At 44.7% G+C, this 20,957-nt stretch overlaps 2 protein-coding genes across 4 annotated transcripts; both read right to left on the minus strand.

Moving 5' to 3' along the window:
• Positions 1–3,529: 3,529 nt before the first annotated feature.
• On the minus strand, positions 3,530–12,800 carry LOC121626305 (V-set and immunoglobulin domain-containing protein 1-like). 2 transcript variants are annotated; one of them, XM_041964738.1, is made up of 5 exons: positions 12,716–12,800; positions 11,913–12,617; positions 11,686–11,811; positions 8,511–8,548; positions 3,530–3,743 (listed from the first exon to the last, which is right to left on the minus strand). In XM_041964738.1, exons 1-5 carry the CDS (start codon positions 12,768–12,770, stop codon positions 3,621–3,623), a joined length of 1,047 nt encoding a protein of 348 aa, XP_041820672.1. In that variant the 5' UTR covers positions 12,771–12,800; the 3' UTR covers positions 3,530–3,620. The 2 variants fall into 2 exon arrangements, with proteins under 2 accessions (XP_041820672.1, XP_041820673.1); XM_041964739.1 differs by lacking the exons at positions 3,530–3,743; positions 8,511–8,548 and adding exons at positions 9,437–11,013; positions 11,370–11,407.
• On the minus strand, positions 9,395–20,419 carry LOC121626309. Of its 2 annotated transcripts, XM_041964744.1 has the most exons (6): positions 20,335–20,419; positions 19,538–20,236; positions 19,317–19,436; positions 19,001–19,038; positions 18,602–18,654; positions 9,395–9,572 (listed from the first exon to the last, which is right to left on the minus strand). In XM_041964744.1, the coding sequence occupies exons 1-6, from the start codon at positions 20,387–20,389 to the stop codon at positions 9,503–9,505; spliced, it is 1,035 nt and encodes a 344-aa protein (XP_041820678.1). In that variant the 5' UTR covers positions 20,390–20,419; the 3' UTR covers positions 9,395–9,502. The 2 variants fall into 2 exon arrangements, with proteins under 2 accessions (XP_041820678.1, XP_041820679.1); XM_041964745.1 differs by lacking the exon at positions 9,395–9,572 and having other exon boundaries at positions 18,402–18,651.
• Positions 20,420–20,957: the final 538 nt, after the last annotated feature.

Raw genomic sequence — 20,957 nt, forward strand, 5'->3', positions numbered from 1 at the left:
GCAGCAGAGGTAGAGAACTTTTGAAAAAAAAAACAAAGTACAAAATAAAAAGCAGACTATATATATGTCCATATTCCACAAGCTAAATGGAATTTGACCACATAAAAGAAAAATATAAATCTGAAAAATATGAAAAACTGTGTATTGCCCCAGTAGCTGTGGAAATAAAGAACAATGTAAGCTGCCTTTAGATTAAAAATAAAAATTAGTGTTACTGCTATTGCACAGAAGAATAAAATATACAAAACAGTAAATGAAATGTAATATTGCTCAAAATGTAAAAGGAAATATGTAATATTGCTCAAAATGTAAAAGGAAATATGTAATATTGCACAAAATGTGTGGATGTGAGCGTAATTTGTCAAACAACATCAACACAGTCTTATGTTAAGTGGTGCTGGAGTTGAATAATCTGACAGCTGATGGAATGAAGGACCTCTGGTAGCGTTCCTTCTTACACACTGGATGCAGCAGTCTGTTACAGAAGGAGCTTCTGAGGGCCCCCACTGTGTCATGCAGGGGGTGGGAGGGGTTGTCCATGATCGATGTCAGCTTGGCTAACATCCTCCTCTCACCTACATCCTCAGTGGTGTCCAGAGGGCAGTCCAGGACGGAGCCAGCTCTCCTGACCAGTTTATTAAGTCTCTTTGTGTCCCTCTCAGAGCTTCCACAGCCCCAGCAGACCACTGCGTAAAAGACTGCAGATGCAACCACAGAGTCAAAGAAAGTCCTCAGTAATGTCCTACATACTCCAAAGGACCTCAGTCTTCTCAGGAGATGAAGACAACTTTGGCCCTTCATGTACAGGGCATCAGTGTTAGTGGACCAGTCCAGTTTATTGTTGAGGTGTACACCCAGGTATTTGTACTCCTCCATGATCTCAATGTCAAATCCCTGGATGCACACCGGTGTAGTCTGTGGTGCTTTCCTGCGGAAGTCTATCACCATCTCCTTGGTCTTGCTGGCATTGATGTGCATGTGGTTTAGTCCACACCAGTCGACAAAGTTAGCGATAACTTCCCTGTATTCCAAATCGTTCCCCTGCGATACACATTCAACGATGGCTGTATCGTCGGAGAACTTCTGGAGGTGGCAGCTGAATGTGTTGTGTCTGAAGTCCGATGTGTAGAGGGTGAAGAGGAAAGGCTGCTATCTGCCACATCTGACACACAGTCGCGAAGCCTCACATACTGTGGTCTGTTGGTGAGGTAGTCGATGGTCCATGCAGCCCGGTGACAGTCTGCTCTGGCACTTTCCAGCTTCCTCCTCAGCAGTGATGGCTGGATCGTGTTGAAAGCACTGGAGAAGTCAAAAAACACGATCCTCACTGTGCTACCAGTGCTCTCCAGGTGGGAAAGTGAGTGATGGAGCAGGTAGATGATAGCGTCTTCCACACCAATGCCTGGTCGGTATGCGAACTGTAGGGGGTCCAGCTCACTGCCCACCAGGTGACGAAGATGGCTAAGTATGATCCTTTCCAGAGTCTTCATCAGGTGGGAAGTTAAGGCTACAGGCCTGAAGTGGATGGGCTCCCTGGGATGCACAGTCTTTGGCACCTGAACCACACAGGAAGTACTCTTAGTGAACAACAATGAGATAATTGTGTGCATATTCACAAACATGATAGAAATACTCGCTATTATTTCACAAAATCTGTGACTGAGCATCGGCAAATATTTGTAAATGAATATATAATTTCGATTGTTCAAATGATTTCTTTGATCATATTAAAACAGTCTGGGCATTAGAGTTATGCTGTGTGACTACTGTGCATGAAAACACTGCAGCGACTTCCTGCTTGAAACCACCAAGACAAAGAAAGCAAAGGTGCTATAAATGTACATGACCAAAGTATATTGAGAGCAAATGTTTGACTGTTGACCACACAGAGGCTCAAAAGCATCCTCACATCTCTGCCTCATCATGTTAAAATGAACAACCTGCAAAGATATCTGGGAGAGGCATTTATCAGAACACTTCAGGTGTACACTCACTATCTGACAGACTGGTTCCAGGCATGTTCACAGTGTGTTTTCAGAAATGACATGATGGAGAGTCTTGTTGGCGCTCTGCTATGAGACGGCCGGCCCTGCTGAGTCACATCCGTATCAATGGTGCTTGATGTTTGCAGGGCTTGCTCTTCAATATCAGAATATAAAGTGTGTGAAAATCACTTGAGGTGTGTTCATGCTCGCTGCCTTATTGTTGATAAGTGTTTTATGTGCTCATTTGTTTGCTTTTGAAGGAACCAGAAAGAAGGACCCAATGAGCATCTCCCAGTCAGTGGGCAGGTGTTAAACAGAGGGGCGTGGCCTGTGATGGCCTGTTTCTATGATACACACTCTCAGTGCTGAAGGCTTTTGCTTTGTGAGCAGTGCAGCACAAACAGACATACAGTCTCTCTGCAGCTCCTCCAATGCGGGTAGAGATTTAGTTTTAATGCTCATTTTCCAGAGTGAACATGCTCTCAAGTGCCTGAGTCCACAGGCTCCACAGACATGAGTTGTGTTGACGGGGATCTCCTACTGCCTGATACTGACTGGATCAGGGTCAAATTATAATTCTTTGCCTAATATTTAACTCTTAATAATATCACTTATAATCTTAAAAATTCTAAGTCTTAGGAGAAATCAGCAGTTCTTTAAAAATTGCACAGAGTCTGGAAAAAGAGTGGGAGTCCAGAAGAGTTGAGTCCAGGGAGCTTTATTCTCTTCACAGATCAAAAAGCCCAGGCAAGTCCTGCCAAACAATGCCCAAATTCTGTTCTGCGCATCACCTTTTATACATTTGTCAGGGGGCTTGGCCATACAGTTTGGCCACATCCTGTTTATCAAGTTACATCTTTACGCTGATTTTATTGGTGTTTTCATAGAGGGGGGTCTTCCCCTTTAATGCATAATGAATAATCTCTTACCTAATTTCTACTGGTAATTTTCCACTGTAGCCTTTGGGGATTTTCCACTGAGATCCCTGTGGCTTCAGTATCTATTGGGATCTTAGGAACTTTCCAGATTACTGCTTTGTACTAAGTTTAGCAAGTTATCTCTATTCGAGTGTTTTTATTGGTGTCTAGCCAACTCTTAGGACATTTTTTTTAAAGATTTATAGAACAGAACATAGGCCAAGCAAAACAGAGATAGTACTAACTAAACAGACATATGACTCACTAAGTAAACGGAGATTTCACTAAATAAACAGAGATGTGATTTCTTAAGTATACAGAGTTAAGAGTAAAGATAACATGTTCAGAAATCCTCTTCATGTGCCTGTCTACCCCATGCCCCTGAGCACAGAGTGAGCACAGAGTGGACAGAGTGGAGTGGCACAATCTTGTCTTGTAACCCTCAGATCTGACACTACAGTGTGTGGTTGTGTTTGGATGTTGTAAAGTCCAGTTATAATCAGAAGAGAGAAACTGCACATGTGACAGCACAGCTCAAACTGTATCCAGATGGCTTGTTTGCTGAAAGCAATGTTTTATTAGTTGGCTGCAAGGCAACACTTTACATTCAGTATATTGTGGTGAAATCTGACAGCAAAACTCCAAAGAAAAAAAAATGGTACAGCTCGACATATTCATCTTCCACAGAAACAAAGAACAGTTGAAGTCTTTGCAGCTCCTACTGCCTCACACTTGAATACACACAATCATTTTGTGTGTCGTCCTTCCGTCTTGTCGTTCTGTTGATCCTGTGCTCCCTCAAAGCAGCGTAATGGAGGTTTTCTGAATCTTGAACATCCTGCTAATAAAATATCATTTAGTCAGCATAAAAATAAACATGGCTTGTCTGATTCTTCCTTGTACGTATTGTACACATCAACAGCGACACCTGTACAATACAGTGATGACACTGATGTCACAGCACTGTCATGTCTCGTCAGGTCTGCAAAGTGTTTTGTTCGCGAGCGTCATATCTTGTCTTACACTTCCTGTTTTATTGTGAAACCTAACTCTCCTCTCGTTTCAGGCCCCTTGACTTCCCGGTGTGTTTCCCGCCTGTCTGATTGTCTACCCCGCCCTGACTGTCTCCACCTGTTCATTGTTACCTCGTGTATATATAGTCCGCGTCTCCCTTTGTCCTGTGCCATATCGTCTTGCGCATAATTTGCCGTGTTGTCTTTGCTACCACAGCTATAGTTACCCCAGAGTCTTGTCTCATGCTCGTTTTTGTCTGTGATCCTCAGCGTCCTAAGTTTTTTGCCCTTCTGCCTTATTGCCTTTGCATAAGTGATTTTTTGTTGTCAACTATTGGAGAAAGTATTTTGTTATTAAAACCAGCCTTCGCGCTCGCCCTCAGTTCGTGTCCTGTGTTCTGCTTTTGAGTCCTGAAAGCCCTGACAGCCCTACGGGCTTATCAGTATGATCTGGCCACAATGGACTCAGCGGAACCGAACCACTTCCGAAACGCACTGAGCGGACCAGCGCTGAATGACGCCTTCGTCAATGGCCTCTCCGACTCCATCAAGGATCAGCTGGCTCCGCTGGAATTGCCCCCTGACCTTGAATTCATCATCTCTACGGCCATCCGCATAGACTCCCGGCTATTCGAGAGGGAGCGAGATCGGCGGAGGGAAACCCGCTTCAGCACGGAAAGCAGGAAGCATACCACACAACAGTTCGCTCCACCGTCACTGCCTCGTTTACCTGCACCCACACTGCCACCTGTTGGATCTGAAGAACCGATGCAGATCGGTCGCACCAAAGTGGATCCAGAGGAGAGGTTGCGACGCGTCAAGGAAAACGCATGCTTCTATTGCGGGGAGCAGGGACACCAAGTGGCTCAGTGTCAGGTAAAAGATCAGGCTCACCATCGGAAAGGAGGGAGATGGTGAGCCCAGTCTCGTTAACTCTGAAACCTCCACACACATTAACCAAAGCCATATTAAAGAACAATAATCAGTTGGTAGAGCTAGAGGTTCTCATAGACTCTGGGGCAGATGAAAATTTCATGGACTGGGGCTTTGCTCGAAGAAACCTGATTGGAGTGAAAAAACTCGAGACCCCACTCAGAGCCAATGCCCTTAACGGCTGTGCTATTTTTCAAGTGACTCATGTAACTGAACCATGTGAAATAGCAGTCGGGGATGCTCACACCGAACTTTTGCCGTTTCACCTGTTCAATTCAGCTCAACACTGTCTTATTCTGGGGTATCCCTGGCTCCACAAAAACAATCCACAGATAGACTGGGTTACAGGGAAAATTCAGGGATGGGGAATGATCAGTCTAATGTCTCTCCTTCTGAGTCTGTTCACAGTCTGCACACCAAGAATCCTGAACCTGTCCTGCCGCCAGGGGGAGAGCAAGAACGCTATGCTGACTTGGCTAAAGTGCCAAACTGCTACTGGGATCTGAAGGAGGTGTTCAACAAAGTCAAAGCAACCTCATTACCTCCTCATCGGTCCTCCGACTGCCCCATCGATCTCCCCCCGGAGGGCTCCCATCCCCAAGGGCAGGTTATACTCGAGTATCTGGTCATGCCCTTCGGACTCACTAACGCACCAGCTGTGTTCCAGGGGTATGTAAATGACGTTCTGAGAGAGTTTCTCAATAACTTTGTATTCGTCTACCTCGATGATATCCTGATCTTCTCCCCGGATTTGGACACTCACCAAAGTCATGTTCGCCAAGTCCTGTCTCGTCTATTATCTCACCATCTCTATGTCAAAGCTGAGAAATGTGAATTTCATGCCAAACAAGTGGTTTTCCTAGGCTATGTAATTTCCGAAAATCATGTGCAGATGGATCCAGAGAAAGTGAGGGCTGTAGCTGATTGGCCTAATCCTAGTAACCGCAAAAAGTTACAACAATTTTTAACAAAATTCATATGCAATTTCAGCACAGTCGCGGCCCCCCTTCATAACCTCACATCTTCCAAGTTCAGTTTCCAGTGGTCTGCAGAGGCTGATGCTGCTTTCCGGAAGCTGAAAGAGGCATTCACCACAGCACCCAGCACAGCAGTTTTGATCCCCAACGCCAGTTTGTGGACGCATCTAATGACGGAGTCGGAGCCGTCCTGTCCCAGCGGAGCGACAAGGACAACAGGATCCATCCATGCGCCTACCTGTCGCGTAAGTTGTCCCCGGCAGAGAGGAAATATGACGTAGGTAACCGGGAACTGTTAGCCGTTAAAACGGCGTTAGAAGAGCGGCGACACTGGCTAGAGGGAACGGAGCACCCTTTCCTAGTTCTGACGGATCATAAGAATCTAGAATATATCAAGAAAGCAAAAAGACTGAACTCTAGACAAGCCCGGTGGGCTCTGTTTTTTAGTCGGTTCCGGTTTACCCTCTCTTTCAGACCTGGGTCCCAAAATATTAAGCCTGATGCCTTGTCTCGTTTGTTTGAACCGGAACCGGCTGCCAAGGAACCCGAGACGATCCTACCACTAAATTGTGTGGTAGGAGGAGAAACTTGGCAAATAGAAAATGATGTGCTAAAAGCCATTGAGGGATTAACATCCCTGGCAGGGTGCCCCAGCAGCTGCGGTCCCAGGTAATTCAGTTGGCACACAACTCATTACTCACATGTCACCCGGGGGTCAAACGCACACTCTTCATGGTCAAACAGAGGTTTTGGTGGCCCACTCTTAGAAAAGACATACTCGACTATGTTCAAGCTTGTGAAGTCTGTTGCAGAAACAAGACGTCAAAACAAAGCCCCGCCGGACTCCTGCACCCGCTGGACGTACCCCAGCGACCATGGACACACCTCACCATCGACTTTGTGACTGGGCTGCCCGCCTCCAAAGGTAACACCACCGTACTCACGGTGGTGGATCGTTTTTCTAAAATGACACACTTCATTCCATTGCCCAAGTTGCCCTCAGCCAAAGTCACAGCCGAAGTGTTGATGAAAGAAGTATTCCGCATTCATGGGTTGCCTAAGGATATTGTGTCGGATAGAGGACTCCAGTTTGTTTCCTTGTTCTTGAGGGAATTTTGCAGGATGCTCGGGGCCACAGTGAGTCTGACGTCCGGATACCACCCGCAATCCAACGGACAGACGGAGTGCATGAACCAGGAGCTCGAGACATGCCTCCGCTGCCTGATTTCACAGAATCAAACCTCCTGGAGCAATCATCTGACTTGGGTGGAATACGCGCACAACACCCTTCCCACGGCATCCACAGGTATGTCGCCTTTTCAATGCGTCTACGGCTATCAACCCCCACGCTTTGAAATTAATGAACAGGAGGTCGCCGTTCCCTCAGCGCATGCCTTGGTGAGACGCTGCCGGCGAATCTGGCCGGCTGCGCGAAGGGTGTTACTTAAGAGCCAGACACAGATGAAAGCAGTGGCGAACCGCCACTGCGGAGCAGCGTCCCAGTATACCCCAGGCCAGAAAGTCTGGTTATCAACCCGGGACCTACCCCTCCATGTGCATTCTCGAAAGCTGGCACCCAGGTTTGTGGGACCTTTTGAGATCTCAAAAATTATTAATCCAGCGTCTGTGTCTGAGACTCCCCAGGTCCATGAAAGTACACCCCACATTCCATGTCTCCAAGCTCAAGCCGGTCCAAGAAAGCCCGCTGGTGCCAGCCACTAAGCCACCCCCTCCTCCACGTCTGGTCGACAGAGGCCCTGTCTACGCCGTCAAGAAGCTCCTAGCGGAGCGCAGACGTGGTCAGGGGTACCAGTACCTTGTGGACTGGGAGGGGTATGGCCCCGAGGAACGGTCATGGGTTCCAGCAAGCTTCATCGTCGATAAGACTTTAATCACTGACTTTCACAACAAGCACCGAAACGAACCTGGGCCGTCCGGTGCCGGCCCTAGAGGGGGGGGGGGTACTGTCATGTCTCGTCAGGTCTGTTAAGTGTTTTGTTCACGAGCGTCATATCTTGTCTTACACTTCCTGTTTTATTGTGAAACCTAACTCTCCTCTCGTTTCAGGCCCCTTGACTTCCCGGTGTGTTTCCCGCCTGTCTGATTGTCTACCCCGCCCTGATTGTCTCCACCTTGTCATTGTTACCTCGTGTATATATAGTCCGCATCTCCCTTTGTCCCGTGCCAGATCGTCTTGTGCGTAATGTGCCGTGTTGTCTTTGCTACCACAGCTATAGTTACCCCAGAGTCTTGTCTCATGTTTGTTTTTGTCTGTGATCCTCAGCGTCCTAAGTTTTTTGCCCTTCTGCCTTATTGCCTTTGCATAAGTGATTTTTTGTTGTCAACTTTTGGAGAAAGTATTTTGTTATTAAAACCAGCCTTTGCGCTCGCCCTCAGTTCGTGTCCTGTGTTCTGCTTTTGAGTCCTGAAAGCCCTGATAGCCCTATGGGCTTATCAAGCACTGAGAAAATAGCATCACTGTGCTTTACAAAAAGGCCATTTCTACAACAGGAACTAAATGACCAAGCTTCTATTGACATGCACATATGCTGTATGATATTTCACTGACATATATCCAAAACGTTCAGCTTACATTTGCACAGGTGTTGCTTCTTTCATCCTCTATGTACTGTTGTTGTACTGTAATATATATTTTTAGTGCTGTTGTGATTCAGAAATACTCACCACTGCATTTGGAGTCAAGGCAGCTGAAGATCTTGAGTCTGGTTCAGATGAATAGTTTGGTTGTAAATGAATATATAATTTCGATTGCTGAAATTATTTCTTTGATCATATTAAAACAGTCTGGGCATTAGAGTTATGCTGTGTGACTACTGTGCATGAAAGAAGTGTAGAAGTGTGCATTTTCACAAAGTGAAGTTTTCCACAGGGCAGGAACTCTCTCCAGGCTGAGGCTCAAGTTGAAGATGGGCTGAACGACCCCACAGAGCTGATCTGCACAAACCCTGAGCAGTCTGGAGCTGATGCCATCAGGGCAGGTAGCCTTCCTCATCCTTGTCCTCTTGAGCTCCTTACTCACCTGATCTGCTGTTATGTCGAGGCTGGATGGGGACAAGGGGGTGGATCCTGTTGGGTGAGGTGGGGGGCTGGGTCCGTAGTCTCGGATTAGAGGGGGGTGATCTCCACACAGAAGTTAATGTAGTCCGTGATACATGTTGTAAAACTGTCAATGGGTGGGTGGGTGTTAAACAGAGGGGCGTGGCCTGTGATGGCCTGTTTCCATGATACACACTCTCAGTGCTGAAGGCTTTTGCTTTGTGAGCAGTGCAGCACAAACAGACATACAGTCTCTCTGCAGCTCCTCCAATGCGGGTAGAGATTTAGTTTTAATGCTCATTTTCCAGAGTGAACGTGCTCTCAAGTGCCTGAGCCCACAGGCTCCACAGACATGAGTTGTGTGTGGTTGTGTTTGGACGTTGTAAAGTCCAGTTATAGTGAGAATCGAGAAACTGCACATGTGACAGCACAGCTCATACTGTATCCAGACGGCTTGTTTGATGAAAGCAATGTTTTATTAGTTTACTGCAAGGCGACACTTTACATGCAGTATATTGTGGTGAAATCTGACAGCAGTACTAAAAAAAAAGATATGGTACAGGTTGATAGACATATTCATCTTCCACAGAAACAAAGAACAGTTGAAGTATTTGCAGCTCCTACTGCCTCACACTTGAATACACACAATCATTTTGTGTGTCGTCCTTCCGTCTTGTCGTTCTGTTGATCCTGTGTTCACAATAAATCCTGCTGTGAATTCAAAGCTGTATGAATATCTACTTGCGCAGTAATAAGTAGCAGAATCTGAAATTTGCAGATCTGTAATGTTCAAGTGATTGTGACCAGTTTCAGTGTCCAATGTGAAGTTTGGATTGATTTCAAATTCATCATGAAAATAACATGTTTTTTGATTTTTGTAGTAAGTAGAGATGCGCCTTGGTTTCTGTCCCAGAGTTTGTTTGTACCAGTAATATGTTGCTAGAACATCACCTTCACAGAAACATTGCAAAGTCACGCTGTCACCGACATTTGCTGAAACAAAACCACCCTCTTCAAGCTCATATATGGATGATTTCAGATCAGCTGTCTGAGCCGAAGAGAGAAGAGATCCACAAAGAGCAGATTGAACTTCAAGCAATCATAGCATGAAATCTGTGACTGAGCATCGCTAAATGTTTGTAAATGAATATATCATTTTGATTGTTCAAATGATTTCTTTGATCATATTAAAACAGTCTGGGCATTAGAGTTATGCTGTGTGACTACTGTGCATGAAAACACTGCAGCGACTTCCTGTTTGAAACCACCAAGACAAAGAAAGAGGAGTTGCCTCGAAAAGTACATGACCAAAGTATCTTTAGAGCTAAACTGTAGTCATTTGTGTTTGTGATGTACAATGAGCATATTTACAGTGAACAGCCTGTGAAGAGCATCATGCTTTATTAACACACTTTGGTCGGGCGCATGTGATCAGACAGATTAGCTTGAGCTTCATGCAACATCACACCTTGATGCTTCTGGATGTTTCTGAACAGCCTAAACTCGTTTGACGTTTGCAAAGCCACACCGATTGTGTCCCACTGACTCTGAGAGAGTGCTGCTGAGGGTTTGATCTGCTTTCGATTTACTAAGTAGCCACAAACAACAACCAAATGGCGTGGGTTGTGTGGAGGGGCAAACGCTACACATGTACAGACTGTCAATGATGACGGTTTGCTTTGTAAAAGAATAAAGGCCCTCATGACTTTAGTCGCGGGTGCTGGCTTTGTTTTTCTGTTCATTTTCCTCTATAGAGGACCTGAGGCCACAATCACCACAGGCATCAGTTATGTGTGGCTGTGTGTTGGAGCATTGTCAGCTACTGTCAGTGCAGTGAGAGTGGAAATATGGCACCTCCATCACATCAAAGAAACCTGGCTTAACTGTAGCTGAAGGAACGTGTTTAATTGGTGCTTTGCAACATGAATCTTTACATTCAGTACGTGGAGTTGAAATCTGACAAAATGCCCACTTCTAGTAACACAGACCCAACATGAAACATGCTGCAGTTCTACTGCCGAACACTGAAGTACACACATTCAGTCCAGGTGTCGTCTTTCTGTCTTTTTGATCTGTTGGCTGTGTTGGTCCTTAAAGCAGCATAATGGAGGTTGTCTGCATCTTGGTAACTCTGCTCAAAAAAATCATTGTAACATTTAATCAGCATAAAAATACACATGGCTTGTCTGATGCTTGCTTGTACGTATTGTACACATCAACAGCAACACCTGGACAATACAGTGATCACACTGATGTCACAGCACTGAGAAAATAGCATCACTGTGCTTTACAAAAAGGCCATTTCCACAACAGGAACTAAATGACCAAGCTTCTACTGACATACACATATGCTGTATGATATTTCACTGACATATATCCAAAACATTCAGCTTACATTTGCACAGGTGTTGCTTCTTTCATCCTCTATGTATTGTTGTTGTACTGTAATATATATTTTTAGTGCTGTTGTGATTCAGAAATACTCACCACTGCATTTGGAGTCAAGGCAGCTGAAGATCTTGAGTCTGGTTCAGAATAAAAACAACAAAAGCCTCAAAATCCACTGAGATGGTGGTGAGAACACTGGTTCTTCTAACTTCTTGATTTTCTGACAAACCATGAAATAAATAAATCTGTTCCCACAGTGTGTGGAAGAGATCAGCATGATGGAACATGTTGATCTGTGACACTCCTGTCTTGATGTGGTCGGTTTTCTAATTCACATCAACTTCAAATGGATGCTCCTCCAGTTTAAAGCACATAAATACACACTATCAAAGGTGATGAATGGAAACTGGTCTACCTGCACACTGACAGCTGTTTCTGTTCTTCATTGTATATGCTGCATACGCCAGGAAAACAACCAGGATGGTGGTGAATGCCAGAGCTCCAATCAAGACATACACCAAGACAAACGACTCCACCTCATCTGCAGATCCAGATTCAGAGACATTACAGAGCTGTAGAATATTGAGGAGGTAGTAATTATAGCTTCTGTATAGATGAAACATCTGCTTTCATGTTCCTCACCTTCAAAGTCCAGCTTGGTCCCGTTTCCAAACACGATGTGTCCACATGAGACAACAGCACAGTAGTAGATCCCAGCATGAGACGGATTCAGGCTCTTCATTGGCAAGTTGTAGACACAGGTGTGTGTTTGTGTGTCGGGTTTCCTCTCACACTGATCATTCCTGCCTCCATGGGTGTAAATGAGTCCTGGATGTGGTTCTTCAGAGTTTCTGAACCAGTAAACACTGTGATCTCCATCACAGGTCCCAGTGTGTACTGTACAGCTCAGAGTCTCAGAGCCTCCTGGCTGGATGGTGTCAGATGCTGACTGATGGACCAAAGCTGGGATGTTCACACCTGAACCCTTTACACTCACAATGAATCCTGCTGTGAATTCAAAGCTGTATGAATCGCTACTTGTGCAGTAATAAGTAGCCGAATCTGAAATTTGCAGATCTGTAATGTTCAAGTGATTGTGACCAGTTTTAGTATCCAACGTGAAGCGTGGATTGTTGTCAAATTCCTCATGAAAAATCCCATTTTTGTCATTTTTGTAGTAAGTAGAGATGCGCCTTGGTTTCTGTCCCAGAGTTTTTTTATACCAGTTAAACCTCACTGCATCACCTTCATAGAAACATTGCAAAGTCACGTTGTCACCAACATTTGCTGAAACAAAACCATCCTCTTGAAGCTCATATGTGGATGATTTCAGATCAGCTGTCTGAGCTGAAGAGAGAAGAGATCCACAAAGAGATTTAACTGATGATCAAAATCTCCAGCAAAATGTTTCATCGTATGAAATAAAGTCACAACAGAAAACTTACCGATTCTTCCAGAGGACAGAAAAGTCAAATACAAAGCAAACCACAGAGTCTTCATCGTGTTCAAAATGCTGCGTTGAATGAAATGGATCTCTATATGTTCTCCACTCTTCAGAGAGAAGACTCTGATTGGCTGTTGAAAAGAACCACCTAATTTCCTGATTTGGAGCCAGTGAACGCATGATCAGTGCTGCACTGAATGCATTAACAGCGTAAAGAGGTGTTTGTAATGAAAATGATTTATCATGCACACAACATCTAAAATATGTCCTTTAATGATGTCTCCAGTCTCATTTTTTGAAGCATCAGTATTTGTACTTTAGCAGCTGCAGCTAATAGAGGAGCATTTTGCAGACTTTGAATCTTCCATGTGTCAGTCATGGTGTGCTGTGTCTAATAATTGGTGCCACTGTTCTCTGCAGTGATTTTCACTATGGACTGTCAGATGTTGCTGTCAGTGTCCTGCACAGACAGACAGACAGACGGACACTGTGTGGGACAACTGGGGGCTGGAACATTTGTTTCAAAGATGAACTGAAGGGAAGAACCAGTGCCATGCTGTGGTTGCTACGGGCACATGTTGCTAACGCTGCTGGTCACATTAACTTGCTGTATGTTCATTGGCTCAGCTGCTCCTTCCCAAACATATCTTGGCTGACACAACAGTAAATGGAAAACCTGTGTGCTGGTGCAACTGTCAGGCAGAAATACCAGGTTCCTGTGGGTGGACATGATGAGACGTGTAGGCTAACACCAACGTGAGCACATTGATCCTGAAGCACGACTGGTCCTGAGGATTTCTGCCAATGTTACCCATATTACACTGTACTCTTAGTGAACAACACTGAAATAATTGTGTGCATTTTCACAAACATGATAGAAATACTCGCTATTATTTCACCAGTTCAGGACAACTCAGAGCTGTCAGGACTTCAAGTGAACAAAACACAAAATCTGTTACTGAGCATCGCTAAATGTTTGTAAATGAATATATCATTTCGATTGTTCAAATGATTTCTTTGATCATATTAAAACAGTCTGGGCATTAGAGTTATGCTGTGTGACTACTGTGCATGAAAACACTGCAGCGACTTCCTGTTTGAAACCACCAAGACAAAGAAAGAGGAGTTGCCTCGACAAGTACATGACCAAAGTATATTTAGAGCTAAACTTTAGTCATTTGTGTTTGTGATGTACAATGAGCATATTTACAGTAAACAGCCTGTGAAGAGCATCATGCATTATTAACACACTTGGGTCGGGCGCATGTGATCAGACAGATTAGCTTGAGCCTCATGCAACATCACACCTTGATGCTTCTGGATGTTTCTGAACAGGCTGAACTCGCTTGATGTTTGCAAAGCCACACCGATTGTGTCCCACTGACTCTGAGAGAGTTCTGCTGAGGGTTTGATCTGCTTTTGATTTACTAAGTAGCCACAAACAACAACCAGATGGCGTGGGTTGTGTGGAGGGGGAAACGCTACACATGTACAGACTGTCAATGATGACGGTTTGCTTTGTAAAAGAATAAAGGCCCTCATGACTTTAGTCGCGGGTGCTGGCTTTGTTTTTCTGTTTATTTTCCTCTATAGAGGACCTGAGGCCACAATCACCACAGGCATCAGTTATGTGTGGCTGTGTGTTGGAGCATTGTCAGCTACTGTCAGTGCAGTGAGAGTGGAGTTTGATCTGCTCTCGATTTACTTAGTAGGCACAAAAAAACAACCAAATGGCGTGGGTTTTCTTGGAGGGGGAAACGCTATACTGTACACAGGTTTCTTTGATGCATCACATCACAGGCAGTCTACTCCGGCACTTTCCAGCTTTCCCCTCAGCAGTGATGGCTGGATCGTGTTGAAAGCACTGGAGAAGTCAAAAAACACGATCCTCACTGTGTTAGCAGGGCTCTCCAGGTAGGAAAGAGTGCAATGGAGCAGGGAGATAATAGCGTCGATATGTGAATTATAGGGGGTCCAGCTCGCTGCTCACCAGGTGATGGAGGTGATGAAGTATAATCCTTTCCAGAGTCTTCATCAGGTGGGAAGTTAATTCTACAGGCCTGAAGTGGTTGGGCTCCCTGGGATGCACAGTCTTTGGCACTGGAACCACACAGGAAGTTTTCCACAGGGCAGGAACTCTCTCCAGGCTGAGGCTCAAGTTGAAAATGTGCTGAACGACCCCACAGAGCTGATCTGCACAAACCCTGAGCAGTCTGGAGCTGATGCCATCAGGGCAGGTAGCCTTCCTCATCCTTGTCCTCTTGAGCTCCTTACTCACCTGATCTGCTGTTATGTCGAGGCTGGATGGGGACAAGGGGGTGGATCCTGTTGGGTGAGGTGGGGGGCTGGGTCCGTAGTCTCGGATTAGAGGGGGGTGACTTCCACACAGAAGTTAATGTAGTCTGTGATGCATGTTGTAAAACTGTCAATGTCCTCCCTGTGAGGGATCCACAACACTTCCCAGTCGGTGGTGTCAAGGACTCATGAAGAGCTATAAGCGTCCTTTGTGTTTGCACACAGTAAATCCAGTGTTTTGTTGTCTCTGATGTGGCATTTGACATACTGGGTGAAGGTGGGGAGAGTTGAAGACAGGGAAGCGTGGTTGAAATCTCTAGAGATAAGGAGGAAGGCCTGGGGGTGCGAAGTCTGCAGCTGGGGTATCATGATGGCATGCGAGAGATCCCTCGGCAGGTAATACGGCCGGATGCTAACAGCTAGCAGCTCAATGTCTCTTGTGCAGCGCTGCTCCTTTTCACTAACACTGGATTACACCATCTCTTGTTCACAAAACATCGCTATGCCTCCAACCTTCCTATTACCGCACTCCGTTGTTCGCCTGTCCGCTGTCAGCAGATGAAAATAATCCAAAGCGACATGCACGTCCAGCGTGATTTCGTTCAGCCATGTCTCCGTGAAGCACATGACGCGACACTCCCGATACTCCTGCTGCAGTCTGGTTAGCGCCAATAGCTCTTCCATCTTGTTAGGGAGAGATCCTTCATTCCCCATAATAAGAGACAGTATGGATGGTTTATATCGTCTTCTCTTGTCCTGGCACTTTGCTCCAGATCCCCTTCTCCGTCTCCATATCTCCGCAGGGATCTCAGGTCTTTCCACAGGGAGTACGTCGGTGTTGCACAGCGCTAACAGCTGGTCCCGAGTGTAAACAATGGAGCCGTGGCTGAAAGGATCTCCCGATGTAGTCCACAAAAGAGTAAAAAGCAAATCACTAGTCTCACCAGTTGTACATCCAAAGGTACGCGCGACCGACTGAAAATAGTGACAGAAAAAGACGAAAAACACAAAAGAAAACACTAAAACAAAGGAAAGCCGTTGGAGCTGCTATAACTAGCTGCTACTCATGGGGTATCTGCATCCATCTGCAAATAGCTGTTGAGGTGTTTCACATTAATGGTTATTACAGGAACAGTTTGCTGATTTGCAGTCTTCCATGTATCAGTCATAGGAGTTGCATGACTATAATATCCATAGTTCGCACCATTTTTTGGCAGTTTGTGTGACAGCTTGTTGCCAGTGGCAGCACAAATGGAGTGCTCGTGTGCAGGACAAACGTGGGCTTCAAGTATTTCGTTCAAAGAAGAAGACGCGAAGAAGGTATGTTGTTGTAACCCAGCATCATAAAACTACAGCTATGCTGGTAGCTTTGTTAGGCTGTACATTGGCACAGTTGGAGCTAAATTAACACATCTTTGTTTAGCATTTAAAAAAAAAAAAAAAAAAATTAAATGGGGGCAGCCGTGGCCTAGAGGTTGGAGAAGCGGCTTGTGACCGGAGGGTCACTCCCCCCCCCTCCATTAGCCGGCTGATGTGCCCTTGAGCAAGGCACTTAACCTCCCAATATGCTCCCCGGGCGCCTGTTGCGGCAGCCCACTGCTCCTGTGTGTCTCACTGCATGTTGCATGTGCATGTGTGTGTTTCAGTAAATCAGCGATGGGTGAAATGCAGAGACTAATTTCCCAGTTTGGGATTACTAGAGTGAATAAAATTAAAAAAAAAAATTAAAAATGTTAGCATGCTAAAATTTGCTGGATACAGGTGACAATGGCAGGAATTAGTCTAGCAAGTAGTTGTTCATCAATCAAACCCAACATGTGTTTGATGAAAAAAACAAAACCTGTTGATGGCGCTAAAGAAAAGAAGGACCACCAAACTGATTACAATTCAGCCTGAGGGGAAGGTGAATATGTGCCCCAAATGTCACGGGCCATGGTCGCTGTTGAGACATCTCACTCACAACCACAAATGTGAACCTCATGGCAGCGTAAGACGGAGTGACAGGGGATCACCGAGGTCAGCAGGATTCAGCCTCTGAAAAGTCAGGGGAGGCCATAGGGGTCTGCACAAAAACAAATATTAATCTGATCCAGTTTTAAAGAGCTCAACAATTATTGGACAAATACGGTGAACCAACCAACATGCAATCCCCACAGCCATGCCAACGTGGCAAAAAAAAAGTAATGTCTTTGCAGTGGTTATTGTTGTTGTAGCATGTAGTGAATGTTGCTTGTGACATTACATGGGGATGTGAATTGTTTCAGCAGCTTCTCGCAAGCACACGGACTGTGGCCGTCATTTGGTTGGGTTGGTTTGATCTGTCAGGCAGAAACACAAAATTCAGACTAACAGCCACTCCCTCAGCAAGCCCTGTCTTCAAGGCTTTTGACAACACAGCTGCGATACACTCAACTGACAAAAACAAGTTAATGATTGACTACACACACAAAAAAATAACAAAGATTACTATTAATTATTTTATTAAACCCATAGATATAATCTATGAAAACAGTCTGGGTACTGTGCATGAAAACAATGCAGTGACTTCCTGTTTGAAACCACCAAGACAAAGAAAGCGGAGTTGCCTCGAAAAGTACATGAGACAAATATATTGAGAGCAAATGTTTGACTGCCGACCACACAGAGGCTCAAAAGCATCCTCACATCTCGGCCTCTTCATGTAAAAATGAACAACCTGCAAAGATATCTGGTAGAGGCATCTATCAGAACACTTCAGGTGTACACTCACTATCTGACAGACTGGTTCCAGGCATGTTGACGGTGTGTTTTCAGAAATGACATGATGGAGAGTCTTGTTGGCGCTCTGCTATGAGACGGCCGGCCCTGCTGAGTCACATCTGTATCAATGGTGCTTGATGTTTGCAGAGGCTTGCTCTTCAATATCAGAATATATGGTGTGTGAAAAGCACTTGAGGTGTGTTCATGCTCACTGCCTTATTGTTGCTGAGTATTTTATGTGCTCATTTGTTTGCTTTTGAAGGAACCAGAAAGAAGGACCCAATGAGCATCTCCCAGTCAGTGGGCGGGTGTTAAACAGAGGGGCGTGGCCTGTGATGGCCTGTTTCTATGATACACACTCTCAGTGATGAAGGCTTTTGCTTTGTGAGCAGTGCAGCACAAACAGACATACAGTCTCTCTGCAGCTCCTCCAATGCAGGTAGAGATTTAGTTTTAATGCTCATTTTCCAGAGTGAACGTGCTCTCAAGTGCCTGAGCCCACAGGCTCCACAGACATGAGTTGTGTGTGGTTGTGTTTGGACGTTGTAAAGTCAAGTTATAGTGAGAATAGAGAAACTGCACATGTGACAGCACAGCTCATACTGTATCCAGACGGCTTGTTTCATGAGAGCAATGTTTTATTAGTTCACTGCAAGGCAACACTTTACATTCAGTATATTGTGGTGAAATCTGACAGCAAAACTCCAATATAAGATATGGTACAGCTTGATAGACATATTCATCGTCCACAGAAACAAAGAACAGTTGAAGTATTTGCAGCTCCTACTGCCTCACACTTGAATACACACAATCATTTTGTGTGTCGTCCTTCCGTCTTGTCGTTCTGTTGATCCTGTGCTCCCTCAAAGCAGCGTAATGGAGGTTTTCTGAATCTTGATCATCCTGCTGATAAAATATCATTTAATCAGCATAAAAATACACATGGCTTGTCTGATGCTTGCTTGTACTTATTGTACACATCAACAGCAACACCTGTACAATACAGTGATCACACTGATGTCACAGCACTGAGAAAATAGCATCACTGTGCTTTACAAAAAGGCCATTTCCACAACAGGAACTAAATGACCAAGCTTCTATTGACATACACATATGTTGTATGATATTTCACTGACATATATCCAAAACATTCAGCTTACATTTGCACAGGTGTTGCTTCTTTAATCCTCTATGTATTGTTGTTGTACTGTAATATATATTTTTAGTGCTGTTGTGATTCAGAAATACTCACCACTGCATTTGGAGTCAAGGCAGCTGAAGATCTTGAGTCTGGTTCAGAATAAAAACAACAAAAGCCTCAAAATCCACTGAGATGGTGGTGAGAACACTGGTTCTTCTAACTTCTTGATTTTCTGACAAACCATGAAATAAATAAATCTGTTCCCACAGTGTGTGGAAGAGATCAGCATGATGGAACATGTTGATCTGTGACACTCCTGTCTTGATGTGGTCGGTTTTCTAATTCACATCAACTTCAAATGGATGCTCCTCCAGTTTAAAGCACATAAATACACACTATCAAAGGTGATGAATGGAAACTGGTCTACCTGCACACTGACAGCTGTTTCTGTTCTTCATTGTATATGCTGCATACGCCAGGAAAACAACCAGGATGGTGGTGAATGCCAGAGCTCCACTCAAGACATACACCAAGACAAACGACTCATCTGCAGATCCAGATTCAGAGACATTACAGAGCTGTAGAATATTGAGGAGGTAGTAATTATAGCTTCTGTATAGATGAAACATCTGCTTTCATGTTCCTCACCTTCAAAGTCCAGCTTGGTCCCGTTTCCAAACACGATGTGTCCACATGAGACAAAAGCACAGTAGTAGATCCCAGCATGAGACGGATTCAGGCTCTTCATTGGCAAGTTGTAGACACAGGTGTGTGTTTGTGTGTCGGGTTTCCTCTCACACTGATCATTCCTGCCTCCATGGGTGTAAATGAGTCCTGGATGTGGTTCTTCAGAGTTTCTGAACCAGTAAACACTGTGTTCTCCATCACAGGACCCAGTGTGTACTGTACAGCTCAGAGTCTCAGAGCCTCCTGGTTGGATGGTGTCAGATGCTGACTGATGGACCAAAGCTGGGATGTTCACACCTGAACCCTTTACACTCACAATGAATCCTGCTGTGAATTCAAAGCTGTATGAATCGCTACTTGTGCAGTAATAAGTAGCCGAATCTGAAATTTGCAGATCTGTAATGTTCAAGTGATTGTGACCAGTTTTAGTATCCAACGTGAAGCGTGGATTGTTGTCAAATTCCTCATGAAAAATCCCATTTTTGTCATTTTTGTAGTAAGTAGAGATGCGCCTTGGTTTCTGTCCCAGAGTTTGTTTATACCAGTTAAACCTCACTGCATCATAGAAACATTGCAAAGTCACGTTGTCACCAACATTTGCTGAAACAAAACCATCCTCTTGAAGCTCATATGTGGATGATTTCAGATCAGCTGTCTGAGCTGAAGAGAGAAGAGATCCACAAAGAGATTTAACTGATGATCAAAATCTCCAGCAAAATGTTTCATCGTATTAAATAAAGTCACAACAGAAAACTTACCGATTCTTCCAGAGGACAGAAAAGTCAAATACAAAGCAAACCACAGAGTCTTCATCGTGTTCAAAATGCTGCGTTGAATGAAATGGATCTCTATATGTTCTCCACTCTTCAGAGAGAAGACTCTGATTGGCTGTTGAGAAGAACCACCTAATTTCCTGATTTGGAGCCAATGAACTCATGATCAGTGCTGCACTGAATGCATTAACAGCGTAAAGAGGTGTTTGTAATGAAAATGATTTATCATGCACACAACATTCAAAATATGTCCTTTAATGATGTCTTCAGTCCCATTTTTTGAAGCATCAGTATTTGTTGTTGCTATACAACCTTCCCACTTTAGCAGCTGCAGCTAATAGAGGAGCATTTTGCAGACTTTGAATCTTCCATGTGTCAGTCATGGTGTGCTGTGTCTAATAATTGGTGCCACTGTTCTCTGCAGTGATTTTCACTATGGACTGTCAGATGTTGCTGTCAGTGTCCTGCACAGACAGACAGACAGACGGACACTGTGTGGGACAACTGGGGGCTGGAACATTTGTTTCAAAGATGAACTGAAGGGAAGAACCAGTGCCATGCTGTGGTTGCTACGGGCACATGTTGCTAACGCTGCTGGTCACATTAAC

This window comes from Chelmon rostratus, chromosome 23 (genome assembly GCF_017976325.1).
Source record: "Chelmon rostratus isolate fCheRos1 chromosome 23, fCheRos1.pri, whole genome shotgun sequence".
NCBI lineage: Eukaryota > Metazoa > Chordata > Actinopteri > Chaetodontiformes > Chaetodontidae > Chelmon > Chelmon rostratus.